At 37.7% G+C, this 14,265-nt stretch overlaps 1 protein-coding gene across 35 annotated transcripts in view; it reads right to left on the reverse strand.

Moving 5' to 3' along the window:
* NRXN1 (neurexin 1) overlaps positions 1-14,265 on the reverse strand; it is a 668,819-nt gene that overhangs the window by 110,406 nt on the left and 544,148 nt on the right. For all 35 annotated transcript variants that reach the window (XM_064415211.1, XM_064415210.1, XM_064415207.1 and 32 more), the window contains one exon: positions 9,445-9,616. In XM_064415211.1, coding sequence (XP_064271281.1) covers positions 9,445-9,616 — 172 coding nt within the window. The remainder of the gene's footprint in view (positions 1-9,444; positions 9,617-14,265) is intronic.

Here is a 14,265-nt window from a genome sequence, read left to right on the forward strand (position 1 = left end):
CAGGGGAGACCTGCTAGACTGAAAAAGTACATTATCACAGGCTATGTTACAGGAGGTTAAAACCCCAGACTTGCTTAGTAAAGAAAGCAGTACCTTTCAGAATTAGAAAAATAAATAAATACTCAAGAAATGTTGCCAGAATTTAAGCCCAAGGAACCTCCCAAAGAAAGTAAACTAAATTAAAAGGCCAGAGATTCTAAAGTGATATAAACGAAAAGAGATCATAAAGGAGAATTGCTTTATAGAAAGGCTGATGGTGATCCAAGGGAGCAGATTGAATTGACTAACAGGAATGTGTTTAATATAGATCTCCACAGCTCTGGAAAAAGCAATGTGCATGTTCTTATTGAACTTGCATGGCCAGAAAGTGAGAAAGATGATCTCTATCCCAGAACTTAAAAAGAAGAAGCCAGGAGTTTTTAAATCCAGGCATCCAATAAGATGTGTTATTTCTTGTAGTAGAGAACAGATAATGTAATAGACTTACATGAGAAGAATTTAAAAACTACCCAGTTGAAGTATTTTGTCTGACCTTAGCCATACATGCTGCTTTAGAACAAATTTTAAAATAAATAAAGACATGAAAGCAATTGGAAAATGAGATAAAATGCAAAACTTTACCAAATCATGTTAGGCCAGTTTAACAGCTGTATTTGACAAGCTAACTCATTTTCTAGATGAAGGAAATGAAGTATATCTAATTTTCTGGATTTCAGTAAATCATTTGATACGATGTCATGTAGCAAATCATGGATTAACTCTGGAAAAAATAGAGGAGTGTGAAAAATGTATGTAGGAGTGTGAAAATGTAAAAACCTGAATAAAAAAAAAAAAAAAAAAAAAAAAAAACAAACCAAAAAAACAAAGAATAGCATCGAACAAGGGTTTGTTCTCTCCTTCCTCTATCTCATGTAGAGGCTGTGGTTATTGACAGGTTCTGAATTCAAGGGCTGCTTGTCTTGCATCACACTCAAGGCTCCCATCTTCCCAGGATACATCTCGTTCCAGGAACCAGCCCTGGAATTTTCTCCTCCCTGCAATTCCCACTTCATTCAGTTTCTTCTTTAGCTTCTTGGTGAATCATTCACACAGATGATAAGCAGTCTTTGCTTGTCAAATTCAGACCTGCCAATGTGTCAACTGTACCATATTCTGGCCCTTATGTTCCCCACTAAATTAACTATATTAATATAAATCCTCGAGACATAGTAGGTGGGTCAGATGTCCCAAAGCTCTCCACGTATTTTAGGGAACTGATGCCATCTATGGTATGAATGAGTGGAAGGCCTGCATGTGTTTTAGTCATGGAAATGTGATAAAATCAATGCTGAGTTCTACATGGAGTTAACAAGAGGAATACCATGGTGAATTCCCAAATGGCATTAGACCATAGGAGCTACCACAGAAGCCACTGAAGATACGACTGCAGGGAAAAACAATGGTTTTCCCCCAGAAAAACTACCTTGGTGGAACTCCTGAGAAAGTACCCAAGCTGAGTTCAGCAATAAATCATCTTTTGTATTTTCTTCACTGATCTGAGTATAAAGTGCCATCCACACAATGAAATCTGTAGATGACATGAAAGTAGACATGGTGGTAATGCTGAAGAGGCTGCAGATATCAGTCAAGAAGAACAGAGCCCTTCTGAATTAATAGAAGTGACACCAAAGCTTACATTACAAGGTGCAGGTCACACACTAAAGATATAGGACCAGTCACACCACTTCTTGCCCTAAGTTGGGATACTCTGATAGAGAATTCGTGAGGAAAGACATTCAACAGGTAGTCAGCTACAGAATGACATTGGGCTTTCCAGTTCTGAAAAAGAAAATTAAGGTCTTAAAATTCTGAATTAATATCTGCATTACTGTCTTCAGATATCCTTGAGGTCCTAGTGTTCTCATACTGTCCATTTTCAAACACATGTGCAGTTGAAAACCAAATTCAAAACAAAAACAGCATCGAAGAAAGGTTATTATGATGAGAAATGAGAAAATCATTCTGAAAAAGACATGTAAGAAAAAAGTGGGATGAACTGGAAAGTGCCTGGACTGAAAGCAAAAGGATTTCTTCTGAGTAGGATGTTTCTTCTAAGTTATCCTCTAAAAGAAACAATTTATGCAAAGAAGCAGACTTGACCCAGTAAATTTTAATTTCTAATTTCTTAAGGTCTTCTATCACTAACCTTACTTTTAAATACACATGCAGAAAAAAAAAGGAAATGGGAATGGAAGAAAAAAAAAAAAACAAACATGCAAGCCACTAATCCTTTACAGGGAAAGTGGCCCATTGATTTAAATATAGTTCCATTAATATTTTCTTTAGCATTCTAAACATTTTCAGAACTTGTTTCTTGACTGGTAATGAAATAATCCATGAGCTGTGTACTGCATCAAACCTTTGTCCTGAGCCAGTGCAATCAATTAAAAATATTTTCTATGAAAATTCAGATTATCTCACCCATGTGCATTATCTTTCATAGGTCAACTTTACTTTTACTGCTACTCTGTATTCAAGAGTCAGTTTTTCTTTTTTAACTTTGAGATAAGAAAACACTTTCTTTGATTGAAATGTTTAAGCCAATGAAGATTTTGCAAAATCTCTCATTCTAGAAAAATTGCAAATAAATTGCACAAAACCAATAATTTCTGAATTTCAAAAATGTAAAAAATTTGGATTATTAAATGTTTTTATTTCAAAATGCTTTTATATTAAAAATTTTATTTTTAGATTTTTCTCCCTTTCACTTTTCCATTTTGTTTTTTCATTGCCTGTTAAAGGAATCACAAATTTTTAAATTCTTCATTCACTAATCTTTTTCTTCTGTAGTAATCTCGAATTTGTCTCTTTTATAGCCTGTATGGTTTTTTACTTTCATATAAAAAAATCAATGTTATTCAATATATGACAAGGTTTAAGTGATCATACTTCCACTGAAAATCAATTTATTTACTACTTTGATTTTCATTAGGTGAGAATCTGTGACCCTGTTCTCCCTAAGAGAGCGTCTGATCCATCAAAGAACTTGACCTTTACTACCAGGGCTGGGTAAATGCTTCCTGAATATTTTCACATGGAACTTCCTCAAAGACTTTTTGCTAATCAAAAACCCCAAGTATGTTAACTCATTCATATTTATACCCCATTATCTCCTACAAAACCAGAGTAGGTTTAACTATACCAGGTACCAGCAGACCTTCCTGGGTGGAGACCTCAGCACAGACAGAACCCCAGGGAGATGTGACTCCATGGACACATGAAAGGCCATAAATAACACTGATGAGTTTTGTTTTCCAGATCAGGGAGGGTGAGACGTTACTTGGTCACAAAATAACTATTGACTTAACTGGTATTTTTCCCATTCTCTTCTTATTAATTCCATAGAGTAAATATTTTAGACCCACATCTTCCACTTCTAAAGCCTGATTTTATACATGTGGCATAAACTTATATATAAAGTGTTTACTTGCACATTCACCTTCTACCTATTCCCAGAGGGAAAGCTCCTGAGAAATCCTCACAATTTTTCCAAACACTGTTACCTCCAAGGGAAGTAAATCCTATGAGATGTCCTTATTTTACTGGCACCACTGGTTTCCCACAGCAGGAAAATGACATTCAAACCAGGAGACATGGGGCATTCTTGTTTCACAGAAGCTAAATTGCTCAATTCTCTTCTTAATTGCTCAAGTCTTTTCCATTGGACTTCCCTCCTGGGCATAAGGACAGTTTTCATTTTGTCTTTGGGAAGAAGTAATGGGAGATTCCTCCAGGTTTGTAAACTTTGCAGCTTATCTGATAATGGTGTTTCCTCATATCCTCTATGTCTTACTATCAGGATTGAGGCATGACAGATCTGATTGTAGAAGTCAAAACTCTGGCCATAGCAAAGGAACACACACAAGTGAGAATCAAGACATTTTCTTTTATCCAAAGGAGGAACCAAGTGAGAAAAAGGGTACAGGCAATGTGTTAGTGGACAAAAAAATAGCAGTCAGAAGCTTCTGGTTTTTCCTGTGAATCACCCTGTAAGTCCTGTGTCCAAACAGCAGTGGCCAGAGAGACTTGAAAATTTGCTCTCTGGCACAAGGCAAGGCAAACACACAGTGATCATTTACTTGTTAGATTCCTACATCACCTTGGCTGTTATGGATGTGGTGATAACAAGCTGACTGTCCCTTTTATTAGAATATTCAAAGACACATTTGTGAAAGTGCTTGAGATGTCTCCCTACCACCACACTTATACCTGAAAAACATCTTTGGTCCTCTTCAGAAGAGGCTGTAGGGGCTTGAATTTGGAAGCTGTTTCTAAGCCAACAGTAAGCAAGTCAGACAAGTACCTGGATCGCTTGGGAAATGCTAATCCATTCCTGGAGAAACCAATGTACTCACACAAATGTCTCCTGTTAGTTTTGTAGTCAATCAGAACACAGAAAAAGCAAGACAAATGGATGTTATTTACCCTAAATAGGATACATGGTAATAGCTGACTCCTAGCATTTATCTCAAAGTCACATGTGTCCCATGAAAAGATGACAGACATTTTTTCTATTTTCTAGAATACAGGGACCAAGAGAAACATTTAAATGATATGTCCCCTTCCCCTAGCCCTTGGATATTCTGCAGGAACAACCTTTATCTCACAGATCCAGAGACGGTCCCTAAAGACAAGACGTGTGATCTCAGCTCTTTAATCAAAACCAAACCACCAAGAAAACCCCAATTCAACTAAACAAACAAACAAACAAAACAAAAACAGTGCAGAATTATTCTATATTATACCAAAGCCCTTCAAGCTGGTGATTGCCATACTGCAGAGGTACTGGCATTTAGCATAATGTGAGTTTGCCCTTCTGCCAGCATCCATGGTCTCTCACACAGGTTATTTTTTTGGTGTCTGTGCTCTACCATGATTTATACCTCCTAATCACAGGGATGCATCTGTTCCAGCAGTCTGGCAATGCTTTGGACAAGCTCTTTTCTGCAAGCAATGTGAGTGACATGCTCATGCTGTCAGATCTCGGTCTGTCAGACACATCCCTGACATGTCCTGACCCATGGTTACGTGAAGACAGCTACAATAAAGTTATGCTTTTCTAAGGCTAAGCAGAGATCCAGGGATGACTGGGAGGGCATCATTTTAGATATTTGCCAACATCAGACAGTGTCTTCCAAACTACTGCAGGGTCTCAGGAATGCTGAGCATTCTCAGCAGACTGGGCAGCTTTGGAACCATATACCCATTGCCCAGTATCTAACAGGTCATTTTCTAGATAGAAAAATCCGCATCAGTGTGATTTATGATGGAAATCATGAAGAGAAAATCCTCACTGATAAAATGATTATTTGTGGTGTGTGTTTTAAAAGAATCATCATTGAGAAAACTGCCTTTGACCACAGAAAGCACAGAGTTAGTGTCAGAAAAGTGATTCTGAAATTCTTTCACAGTAAGTAGTGGTTATTGGGGCTTTAAAATGTCCTCTACCTTGTCTTGACATATGTTCTCTAACTAGTAAAATATACACACTTCACTACCAAGGAACAAAAATGAGATAATTAAGAAAACTGTCTTTCATGATAAATAGATACGGTTATGAGTACTGTTATGACAAAGGTGTGTGGTTTTTTTTCTTCCTCCCTTTTTAATCTTATTTTAAACATATTTTCTTTCAGTTAAGAAAGAAAATGTTGTTTCAAATGGAACAAAATGCTTTGTTCTCAGATTATCTAAGTCCCCTGTAAACACTGGGCATGAAAAGTCAGAATATTTTATTCAAAAATACTGAAATTAATATTTTCATATTACTAAAAGTTATTTATTTTTTTCCTTTTTTTTATTTTGCCATAATTCTTAGTTCAGATTGACACAAATGAACAAATTCTTTGTTTTATGCACCCTTAGGAAACTGGCAATTCAGTGTAGAATTATTACCTAATTGAAGTTACAAGAGTAGCCTCTTCACAGAAGCAGCTGGAGTTGCTATTGTGGAGCAGTCCCATCACCACAACAGCAGCCAGACCATTGGGAAGGGAAATTAAAACTACACAGTGAAGCAGACCAGATAAGCCACAAGGAGTAGAAAGGATCTGCTTGGAAATGGGGATAGTCTATTGATTAGGAGCTCTGACTGAATACTCAGCAGTTTTCTCATTCCTGTTTAATATGATCATCAATTAGGCTGCATCCAGATAAGTTAATGTGAATTTACTATCTGAAAAAGAGGTCAAGATCAAATACTATAGTTCTTCAGGAAGGTGCAGAGGGATGGTGATAATTCAGCAAAGAGACATAGCACTGATTCTAGTTAAGACAGATGGAATAAATAAATCAAGTGAATATATGGGCATCTTAATCAACTATCAAGAAGCTACAGTGTGCCACTCACAATCACAGGGCTATGCACCAGCCACAAACACAAGAAGTGGGGAAAACAGGCTCAACATTTAATAAAGGACAGAAATCAAAGTATACATCCTCATAGCTCTAGCAATTTATTTTATTCATAAAAGTGACAGGAAAGAAACTTCAGAGTAAAAAAAAATTACTTTGATGGTAGTCTGGAAGAACATACATATGTAAATCCAAACCTCTGTTTCTGAAAATCATCCAGCCATTTCAGGATACAGAAATCTTCACATTTGACTAGGACTAAAACACATTTTCCCCAACTATATTTCAAAAAACAACCATCCACATTAACTAGGATAATCATCCTCGACCACTGACCCCTGACTCTTTTCCTTTTACAGCTCTCTCATTTCACACCCACTCAGAGAAGAATTGAAGGTGCATTGGCCCAGAGCAAACTCAAATCTAGTGGGATCAAGAATGATGTCACAGGAGAGACAGACTGCATTCTGTTCATCTTCCAGGGTCACTCTTCTGCATTATATGCAGCTCTTGGGTAAAACACAAAGCCACCATGGAAGCTCTGTGAAGTGTTGCCATGTGATTTTTTTTTGCAAGGTAGCAGCTGGTTTTGGGCCTTGGGTATCCTTATCCACAGCAGTTACATGAGGCCAGATGACGGATACATAGGCAATGAAACTGGAAATTCCTGAGTCTCTGACCAGAAAATTCTCTTAGAAAATCTTAATGCAGCATTTTAAGGCACCAAACACAAGCAAGCAATGTCTTGTAATCAGGGATCCCAACCTGAAGAGGAATTCTGAGAAAAATCTTTCCTCAAAAAGAAAGACCTGATCTGTTGGTATGCTTTAGACAACCAACAAATTATTTAATTTTATCTTTGAAAAAAAAATCCAGCGTATATAAGTATAGCAACTTTACCAATTAGGTTGCCTAATTTACATTTTACTATTAACTAAAAAAACCCAAAACAAGAAGACTGGCAAATCTAATGGAGCAGCATAGTAAGAGAAGAGAAAGGTGTGGCTTGATGGTTGCTTTCTGGGAAAGGAGAAGAGATAGAAGGTGAAAAGGGGGAGGATAGCAACCAAAAGCAATGCTATGGCATACAGGAGTCATAAAATATTACTATGGGAAAGTCAAAGAAAATTACAGACCAACAGCAGTCTTAGAAGATCCAATAATAAAACAAGCCAAGAGATTCTGTACTGCAGCTAATGAAGCAACTGAGAATGCCTTGGAATGCAGCCTGCTCAAACAGCACTCATGGAAACTCAATAAAAATTTAATATTTTGTTTTCTTTTTTCAAATAAAGCATCCAACTTTCTTCCATTCCACCAATCCCATCCCAAGGAAATAATTCTTTTTTCTAAATTGACCTTTGTTCAGTATAAACAAGCTCTGTGTGCCACTAGCTTCAGAACTCAAGGCTTTGTTTTGTGTTTGAGCCTGTCCAGGAGCTCCCTGTTCATTCACACAGACCTCCTGGCATGCTTGCCTGACTTCCTCTTTGTTGGGATGCATCACTCCTGAGCTTGGAGGCTGTGAATTCATGCTAATCATTTAGGCAAAAACCAAAATAAACAGAAAAACACCTCAAGCCTATTTTCCCCTTTGTGCTGAATAGGTCTTGAACACAAACTCTGACAAGTCCTCCCCAGCTTACACCTTATTTCAGCAAACACTGCAAAAGGAGAAAGCTAGGAGGCCACAGGGGAAACAGGAATATCTGAAAGATCACTGAATGTATTTCATTCAGTATCCCCCTTTCCCTCAAGTGTTTATCACCCCTCATAAATGTGTCTAACTTAGAAACCATTAATGGCTCTAATTGCCAGAGCTGTCATTCATTCATAGCACATTAGCACATAGGTGGGTTTATTAACAACTTCTGCTGTACATAGTCTCTTTCCCAATACATACTTTCATTAGTTCATATATTCTGAATTATTTCCAAGAAATTATCTGAAGGGTTATATTTCATGTGTGGATGTTTAAAATTTTTTTTTTATCTTTTAAAATAGCTGGACTACAACTGAAATGGCAGCAACAATAACAAAAATCTCCATCCTAAATACTAATAATTAGTCCAGGGAATGGTCTATGCACTCCTTACTAGTGAAACACAACCTCCTGCTGCACTCCACCCCCAAAAATGAAGAATTCTCTACTTTTAAACCGATAAATCAGAACTGTCATTTGTGCAATCGGCATTCTGGTTTGCATATTTGCCTTCATTTACATCTTTACATCATCTTACTGCCTTTTGCTTAATATAAACACACAGAGCAACTGTTAGGAGATAACATGCAGATGCATAAGTTACCATTAATGGCTCAGTTGTCCTACTCAATAAGAAAGGGATTGCGTATCTGAAAAACCTGTTGCCTTTAAAAATGAATAAAATTAGCAGCATAGTAATCCTCAGTGCATAGCATTTGCATACAATTAAATATGGGCCTGCTCAAGAGAGCTCTGCTGTCATACTAATGGTCCTCCTCAAGTAACCAGCATCATCTGCATAAATAATATCCTGTAGTTTGCATTTGGAGTAAAGGCACCTCAGTTTGCGTGGTTGGCTGTACAATTGATAACTGCAATGCCACTTGGTTTATGTCTGCTGGAAGACTTCTGCTAAATTCATAAGCTTCAGATTGCTGTAATCTTGTAATCAAAAGAACACAGACAACCCTTTCCTCAGTAAATGTTTCACCCCATCACTTGGGGATAGACTTGTGAGTCACTTTAAACTGTGTAGCTTTTGTCAAAGCCTTTTTTTTTCCCCCCACTAAACCAAAAGTGCAATAAAAACAAATGATAGCAAGAAACAAAACTACTACTTCATGCCTGGATAACTGCATTTTTCCACTTCCAGTAATAACTTGAATTTGGGCTTTTAAACTCACTTAGGAAATGCCATCATCATAAACTGTACTGCTCAGGATTCTTTTAACTATGTAGCTACTAAAACACTTCAAAGGAGCTGATATTGCGTTAGGAGAGGAGCAAAACGAGGCAAACTCCAGGCACCCCCCACCCTCTTAGTGCCAGGTGTTTGTGGGAGGCCTTACCTGCAGGGTAGCGCTCGATGACGGGCCAGTTGTCCACCTGTAGGGTGGCATTGCCACCGCTCCGTGTGAAGCGCACCACGTGGTACTTCCCATCGTTAATGATGGCGTTCATCTCTTCGATGGCGATGTCGTCCGTCCCAACATTAAATTTGACTCCAATTTTTCCCTGGTGCTGCAGAGTTGGGGAGGGGAAAAAAAAAAAAAAAAAGAGGAAGAAGAGAAATAACTAATTAGGAGTTGTTTTAGAAGAAATTGAGACAGTGTGTCATACAGGGGAAGATTTCTAACAACATCTTCCCTCCTCAGATGTAACTTCTGAAGGTTCGCGTGCAGCAGTGACAAACCTTCTGACAGCTTAGGAAGTCTGGGACATGTTTTTGAAGAATAATTGATATTCCAAATGAATTGCTTCACCAAACTGAGCTCTCTCCTTTTCCAAGAGATTCAGATCAAGATGAGGATGGGGAAGATGGAGGAAAGCTCAAGGTTTCTGTCTTTGTCCTCTCCCTCACCTCCATAAAGATTAAACAAAATATTTCCTTTTAGATTTTCAAAACAGAAAGCCTTACAGTGTCACTTGGAAGAGATACAAGAATTTTCTGGCCATAAAAGACAAGTTCCAGCCCTGCTTTTCCTTTTTTCAAAACTCATTCATACTTAGAGCCTTCAAAAATGATAACAAAGAAGGAGATTATTTGTTTTTTTCGTTTGGAGAAATTTTTGGCATCACATTGTAGTGATTCTGAATCATTAAGCCAAGATCACACTGGCTGATTAACAAGGACTTCCCTGTTCAGAGCCAGAGAGCAGGAAAAGGCATTTGCTGACACAGGGATGTGGTATTGTTCTCACTAAGGTCAGAGACTCCTTTTTTTTTTTTTTTCTAGGATTTGCCTATAAACTTCCGTGTTTGAGTGCTCTTAGGACTGAGGGGACTTCCATGTACACCAATACCTGGGAGCAAAGCAGTATATTTTTCAAATTAGTCATATCAGCATGTTTTCATTTTTATTGACTTTTAATTATTAAAATGTTCACTCTAATGGGACACCTGAATTTTAACAAAGTCTTTTAATGTCTATTAAAGTTAACTTAAGGGCTTTGATTTTTTTTTTTTTTTGTCTCCTATAAAATCAATTCTACTCTTCAACAAAAGTATTTATTACACTGAGGAGAAAAAAAGAAAAGCATTGCACAGTATGAGGTTAGGGACTTATTCATAATAATTGGTAATTCTACATGAAATTTCATGTTCCTGGAACTGGTACATCCTTCTTTAAAGTTTAAAAAGTTCATGAAGTTTTTACAAGACCATATGAAACACAATGAAATATTTTGCTTTGTATGTCTTGGTCATTCACATCAAATCTTCTAGAACCAGTTTCACCTCTCTAGCAGAGCCCTTGTGTCTGCACTCTCTTTGTCTTACTACTAGCACTGCCTCCTGCAGTAAGTGTGTTCTGCAGCTCCTTGTCTCTGCAAGTCCCCCAAGCAAGGAACGCAAGACTTCTTCCACTATATTTTATTCTCTTTAAACATCTGACTTTGTTTTCCAGCACTGCTTGCATGCTGCAGTTACACAGCTGAGCAGCTGCTGAGCACCTCTGCAGTTCCTCAACATTCTGGCACCATGCTCTCAGCTATGATCTTTTCTGAACAACTAAAGGACCATTTCCTGATGAGATTTGCAGAGTCTGAAAAATATTTTTTGCTGGCTCAGTTGATTGAACAACGTTCTAAACATTCCTCTTTTTGTTTCCTTGTTTTAATGATTCTCCATTCGCTGGTGCTACTTTTCCATGTCTATAGAGTGTCAATAAGGGATCCACCTTATCCAATTCATGCTCATCTTCTTATGCCTCTGATGTGAGCTGCATAGCAATTTCCCAGTTATCTTGGAAAGGTAACTGTAACTCTTCTTAATTTCAGCTGCTTCAACTAGACTCAGAATAAATTTCACCCATTTTTCCCCCATGGATGCAGTAGCTTATTTGTTTCACCTGTTTCATTCATATGCTTACTCTGTTTACACAGAAATATATACAAAGAAGTGTAACATTGTGCTGCTTTAAAGCAATCTCCTCTTTTACTAATTTTTGAAATGCAGAAAACCAGCATGTAATGATAATGGCGTATGCAACTTTTCAAAGAAATCAAAGGCTCTGAGGATTAAATAAAGCTAACTAATTTTACCATGATTCATTATTACACTATTCATAACCTACACTTTATATACCAGTTTTCTTATTTGCTATATATATGTATATAAATATATTATTTTAGATATTTGTAAAAGTGACAAAGAAAACAAAACAGCTTTAAAGTGAATGGAAATGGTGAGGGTAAAAAGAAATGGCACACACAGCACATACATCAGCAGTTTTCCCAAAGCTGGAGCATGTGGGGCTGTAGCCAAGTTACCATTTGCAAATGGCCAGGTATTGGCAAGTGAAATGAATGCTTTGCAGACTTGAAAGCAGACTTTCAGCCTTCCTTTATAGATCTATACCTTCTAGTGAAAAAACCCAAAATTTAACAAATACTGTGCACAAACAACACGCATACAGATGCAAGAGCAAATATCACCCTAAAAGCTGGTAACATATTACAGTGATTCTTTTGTCTTTATTTGTAACATATTTGTGTATCTGAAACCACAAAAAAATCCATTTTCAAAGGTTATATTTAAGTTTTTACACACTTCTCCAGCACCTGTGGGCATCTCAGTAACACCTCTATAAAACAAGGAAGCAAGTCTGTGTCTCAAATTGAAGACTTCCTAATTATTATATCCATATTTAAGTTTCACTTATGGACATCACATCAAATATTATATGAATTAAAACCCCATTGAGCACGGCCATTTAGAACTGCAAAACAAAACATGATGCTGCAATAATCACCTTTCTATGTAGACAGGGGCTTTCCTAAGCCATTGCATTATCATGCAGGAATTTGACTCACTGCACACCTCCCTCATGCCAAGATAACATTATTTTTCATTTGTCTTTGTCACATTATTTTTCATCAGTCTTAGGTTAAGACCATGTGCACACAGAATTTTTGTAGATCAGCTGACATACAGTAACCTGTGGAGATAACTTGATCTCAGCCTTCAGCCTTGTTATGCTTAATCTAGTGGGCCTGTAGCCTTTTAGGAAGAGCTGGTTTTTATATTTCCTCTTTTTTCTTTTCTTTTTTGGAGCAATATAGTAGTGCAGAAAGGAAAGGTACTGAAGCCTACTAAATTTTTCACTTTGCCAGCCTCAGTTGCATAGTAAAGTGGTAGAAATCTTCCTTTATCACTAGTTCATTCAAAATAATCTTAGAAGTCATCCTTCCTGTCAGAAACAGCCTCAGACAAATGCTGAGTGAGAAGTTCCCTCTTCAGCACCCTGCTGATGGGCACTATAGAAATGTCTGTGCATCACTAAATACTGCAATAAGTCAGCACTACTGTTGAATGGTGCTATCCCTGCCAATGAGCCAAAACAGCACAGGCTCACATTCCCACAAGCAAACATTTTTTTGCCCACAAGCAAAGATGGTAGTTTCAGAGCTCCCCTGGTAAAAATCAGCCCTGCACACACAGCCCATAGAAATACACTGAAATGTTTATGGTTCTCAGCCTGTTTTCTTTTTATCAGTCTCACCCAGTTGTGAGAGAACATGGTAATGGAACCAATTCCATTTTCCTACTGTGCCTTTATCTATTCCATACTGCTAAGGCCACAATAACAGAGCAGAGTCCTGCTGGAGGTGGGAAAGTTTCCAAGAAAGGCCAAAAGAGAGGAGGGATACATTTCAAGAAGTGGCTTAAACATTGTGTCTCCGGAAATTATTTTGAACCTTAGCTCTGAAGGTAGTATCAATAATGCTAAACCCACATCACCACTCCTGCTCCCTGGGGCAATGCAGCACAGGGACCTCGGATTCATCTACAGACACTCCGAGCCCCAGCCAGCAACTCTCCAGAAACACCAAACTTTTGGTTTGGAGGTGCTTTGGCCACGTAGCTGTCCTGTTTCTGAGGCCAGGGTAGCACTTATTTCTACAGTACCTACACAAGGAGATGAATTAATTTGTTGTTGGCCTGTACATTACTGTAACATGCAATGCACGCTTTGTGTATAGCTTAAATTCTGCTGTCCAAGTTCACGGGCTAAGGATAAATATGTTGATGGCTTCAAAACAGTTGGATAAAACCGTGAGACAGCCCCAGTTCTATACTCCTAATGTGCTCTGAAATGTTGGGAGCTTTGATTGCTCCAATAGTGTAGGATGTGTATGTGTGCATGTGTACCTACCAATCACCTCAAAATGTTTTGTCTTCAAAAGCTCTGGCAGCAACTGCTGTAATCTAGCAACTCCAGTGGAGTATTTTCAAGCCTGTTTTATGAATTGTGTACTCTAAATACTTAACAGACTTCTGATGAGGCACCAGGAATGCTGATGAACCTGAGAACCAAGCAATAAAGGTGGAATGCAAATCAAGCCAGCAGCTGACATTGCAATTTGTTCCCTGTTGGACTCTAGCTCAGTGCTACCAATCTGCCAAAAGGCAGTAAAACCAATGCTATATATATATATACATACATATATATGTATGTATGTATATATACACACTCTTACACACACATATATATATAAAATTTATATTTCCTATAACATCAGCTGCTCTCTGTAGCAATAACTCTGGAATTAGTCAAACATGAGTGATGCAAATTTGGCACAAGAGTAGTTTTAGAACAGACTGCAGACAACCAAAGCTCATAACACTTACAACCTTTAACCACTTCCAAGGAAAAGCAATAACACTGG

This window comes from Passer domesticus, chromosome 3 (genome assembly GCF_036417665.1).
Source record: "Passer domesticus isolate bPasDom1 chromosome 3, bPasDom1.hap1, whole genome shotgun sequence".
Classification (NCBI taxonomy): Eukaryota; Metazoa; Chordata; class Aves; order Passeriformes; family Passeridae; genus Passer; species Passer domesticus.